Source organism: Ammospiza caudacuta, chromosome Z, assembly GCF_027887145.1.
Source record: "Ammospiza caudacuta isolate bAmmCau1 chromosome Z, bAmmCau1.pri, whole genome shotgun sequence".
NCBI classification, from domain to species: domain Eukaryota; kingdom Metazoa; phylum Chordata; class Aves; order Passeriformes; family Passerellidae; genus Ammospiza; species Ammospiza caudacuta.
The window spans coordinates 44,173,361-44,177,603 of NC_080632.1; the positions used below are offsets into that span (position 1 = coordinate 44,173,361).

General features: G+C 41.0%; 1 protein-coding gene across 1 annotated transcript; it reads right to left on the reverse strand.

The window, feature by feature from the left end:
- Positions 1–977: 977 nt before the first annotated feature.
- On the reverse strand, positions 978–3,854 carry GCNT4 (glucosaminyl (N-acetyl) transferase 4). Its single transcript, XM_058824184.1, has 2 exons — positions 3,793–3,854; positions 978–2,346 (listed from the first exon to the last, which is right to left on the reverse strand). The coding sequence occupies exon 2, from the start codon at positions 2,343–2,345 to the stop codon at positions 978–980; it is 1,368 nt and encodes a 455-aa protein (XP_058680167.1). The 5' UTR covers position 2,346; positions 3,793–3,854.
- Between the last annotated feature and the right edge of the window lie 389 nt (positions 3,855–4,243).

Below are 4,243 nucleotides of genomic sequence, written 5' to 3' on the forward strand. Positions count from 1 at the left end.
GTTCTTATGATTACTGCTCAACTTTGTGTGTTCAACATTCAAGAAAGCACCACACTGCTGAACACCAATGGGAAACAGCTCTGTGTGTAGGGATACTGCCTCAAGAGGACTGGGATTTCACATAAAGGCATTCCTAGAGGCAGATAGAAATGAAGATTGACCTCTTTTGGCACGAATACCTCCCCCCCATGGCTGCAGAGACTGCCCTTAGGGCAGGCATGTATCCTGCCTCTGGAGAACACACAACTGTGTGCACTCAACAGGGCACAACTACTTCAACCAACTTTCACTGCTTGTGAAACCAACAGTGCTGGCACAGCACCTGATCACACACTTTGTAGAAGGAACAGCAACAACCCAGGTTAGCTGGGAGAAGAGAACAATGGTACACACAATGCAGTATACAGGGATCTTCTTTCCCTTATATCATCCAGTCATATTCACATTGCAAAGATCTATGCAGCTCCCACAGATGAGAAGTGTGGAACTTCAGGTGGGGTCACATGGCTCATTTGGTGCTCCTGCTGATCTCTTGGTTTTTTCTGTGAGATGGGCACTTGCAGTTTTCTTGAGGTAGCAGATACAGAGGTCTTCCCTTTATTCCTTTGATAAAAGCAAAAGTGAAGGAAAGGAGGAGAGGCAGACAGAAGTGCTGGAGTTTCTCATAAAAGATACAAACACACTTGAAGTAAAATACATTTCTGAAATACTCCATTGGGATAGAGAGCACAAGAGCCTCCAAAAGCAAACTTCACCATCTCAGGATCGCCCTGAAGTATAATTACAGGTTTAATGTGACAAAACAGTTAATCAGAAAGAAATTCCTTTACATAAATAACTAGCCAGGCACCTGGCTCTGCAGGGCCCCGGGCATTATCCAGAATGGACTTTTCCCTCACTGCCATCCTGCAGCAGGTCAAGGCAGCAGGACTGCAGGTGCTGTGCACACAGCAGGGACAGCAGAGAACACAGCACTGCTATGTCAAGGCATTCGTAGAACTTAAGTGCAGAAAGTGCTCATCAGAGGACAAATGTACCCACTCCTTCTGTTGTTCTGCCACCTTTTCTGCCAAGCACTTTACCAGGACAGGATCTACTTTGGAGTCAATCTTGTTGGCAAACCAGTGTCCGTAATTCAGAAGCCACCTTAATTCTCCAGCCCCGTAGATGCAGACACTGCGAAGGTGGGTACCAGTGCATGGAGGATACAAATAGTCTTCAAGATAATTCCATTTCACCAGACGAGTTTTGCTTTGTAAGTCTGTTACATCCTGGGATGACCTTGGAACTTCCCCAGGGACCCCAGGGACACGTACAAGAGTGGCCCAGAAATGTTCATCTGGAGAGTATGTGTCCCTTGACCACTCAAAAAAATCTTTTGCAAGTGAGCTTTCAAGGGTATATCGAATAAATTCTCGGCTTAAAACAAAATAGGCACTGCCTACAAATATCTCAATATCATGAGGTGGCGGATTCTTGGAAATGTTGGTTTTTACAGGCATCTGCATGTACTCATAAGGCACTTTCATAAGTTCATAATGATAAGTAAATCGTTCTCTTTTGCTACTGCTTGGTTTTGAAGTTTCCAGCATGTTTCCTCCACCGAGTTTCTTCAGTTCAGCGACCAGTTCAAAATTTGATCTCAAAGGGAAATCCTGGCCACACAAATTGATAACATACTTCCAAGGAACTGCAGAGTCCATCAAATCAGACAAACAATTGAAATCTGCTTGCAGACGTGAAATATGTGCGTAGTCCACTGTCTCCAATTTTGATGCAATGAAAATATTTGGGAAACATTTAGCTAGATTGTTCAAAGCAGATTTGAAGCTTTTTGCTGCTTTTTGATCATAATGGATACAGTAAATATTTTGACGACTGTACAATGAATGTATGAGCCTTTCAACCATTGCTGCATCTTTGTGAACAACCAAAGAATAGGCAATCGGAAAACTCTCCTCCTCTGGAGAAACAGGTTTTAGCTGGTATTTCCTAAGTGAACGATACACATGACAGTCACTTGTCATTGCTACAACATCTTCATCAGCTAAATCAACTATTTCTTTTCTTCTTATCTCTAAACTCTTGCCAATTTCATGAGGATCTTGTTCATATATAGATGAACAATTAATTTCATACTGGAACTCATTTCTAGGGTATGAATATCTGTTTCTAACATAAGAAGAAGTGCTCAAAAAGTGCTCAACTAAGTAAATGCCTCTAGAGGGAAAAAAGTGTCTTTCGACATGGAGGAGCTTCAGCAGTGCAATCAGCCACCCAGTAACACACAGAATCAAGATCTTCCTTCGTGAAGGACATTTGTAGGACCACTTGTGTCTCTTCATTCTGCAAGAAAAAAATACATAGTGTTACTTTAAATCAGAAATCATCTCTGAAGTCATCAGAGACCATTCCAACCCCTAAGAAAGATATGTGCACACCAGTCTGTCTACAGCATAAATACCACCCTATTAGGAAGGCCACTGGTAATCTCTAGTTTTTTCCTAACCATAATTTTAAAATTTCATTCCCCTGAATTAGCTAAGCGAAGGCAATAAACTAGACGATTTCCAGTCAAATAAGAGTATCAGAACAAGATTCCCACTGGTCTTTTTCCAAATCTTTTTAAAATTTCTAATGAGCTACAAACTGAAGTACAGTACACCCTGGATTGGCAAAAACATTACTGTCATCCATGTGAGTAGGAAAGATTATTTATTTTCCTGAGTAACATCAAGGCATTTAACGGGAGCAGCAAAGGGATGTCTAGTAAGTCTGCAAAGAATGTGTGCCTAATGGTAGATATTAGTATTGTTTTTTTTAAAAAGCATGAAACTGAAATTTTTAGTATTCAAACACTGCATTCTTATTATCACAAGCACTGGAGCTGGCTCATAAAGATGTTCAAGAGGAAATTAATTTTCTTCCTATCCTGTGCCAACAAGATCTGACAAGCTCAAAGTCTCCTTTCTCTCTTCAGATTCCTTCTGGAAAATACTTCTAACTTGCCATGAAGACAGAGGTGAATAAATGCATAGCACTTTCATCCACTGGTATGAACATATACAGGAAGTTCCCTTCTGAAGGCAAAAGGGGTGCAGTAGTAAGGAATAGTGCATCTGTTCTGCTCTCTGCCGTGTGACACAACCTTGGATGTGACCACAAAAACACATGTGGCCCCTTTTTATACAGCATGTTATTTTAAAAAAATTCCTGTGTAACCCATTAACAACTGAGTCATTACCACAATAAAAGCTGAACACAGAGATCCTCTTCCACATATCTTTGCTTTACTGGCTGAGCATAATCAGCACTGTTCCCCAAATCAAAATCAGACCAGAACCACATAACAAGTGCAGCAGTAAACTTAGCTCTACTTAGCTTAAACGAAACTCCACTTTGTTTTTAAATTGAACAGTTCCCACTGTTTCTTTTGAATAGAAACTTTTCAGAGTGCTTCTAGAACCAATAAAATGGTGGGGGCAGCAGATGTGGCTTGGATGCCTGAACATCTCACACATGTATGTAAAATGAAATACTGAGATGTGCATTCAAATATATTGCAAGACTAACTTGGGCATCTTTAGCATTCCCTTTGATGTCAGGTCTTGCAAGCTGTAGCTACATTCAAATTGCAGCTTATCAAGGGCTTTTTCATTTGTCTCTTCTCCCTTGACTTTGCCTTTACCTATGCATCTTTGTCCTTAATATTTCTATTTGAGGGCAACAGAAAGAAGGAAATGTTATCTCCTGGGGGTTGCCATGTACAGACCAGGGTCAGCCAACACATACCTATTTCATAGAAACCAAAGCTCAGCAACTCTCTGCAGGTTTTAGAAACAGCCTCCAGGTATGCTAACAAAGAAAGAGAAAAAAACAGATCTCAGAATCATTGAATAGATTGAGTTGGAAGGGACCTTAAAGATAACCTCATTCCAAAATCTCTGCCATGAGCAGGGGACCTTCTCCTAGGCTTGAATAATTCTGGGGATAGGGAATCCACAGCTTCTCTGGGCAACCTGTTGCAGTGCCTCATCATCCTCAAAATGAAGTGAGACATTCATATCCCTATGAAGGCAAAAATCCCACATTCCCCCACAGCAAGCAGGTGCTTTAGTTCATCTCTTCTTCAAATTAATCCCAGTCCAATGTCTAATCTGGGTTTCCCCTTTACCTACCTTCTTTATGTATCTGTGATCCTGGAAAAAAATCACTTTTAAAAACTGCTCCTAACCAAAGGCAG

Bases quoted from the DNA above. Each gene is read 5' to 3' on its own strand.
- GCNT4 (XM_058824184.1), bottom strand. From the start codon at position 2,345: ATGAAGAGACACAAGTGGTCCTACAAATGTCCTTCACGAAGGAAGATC.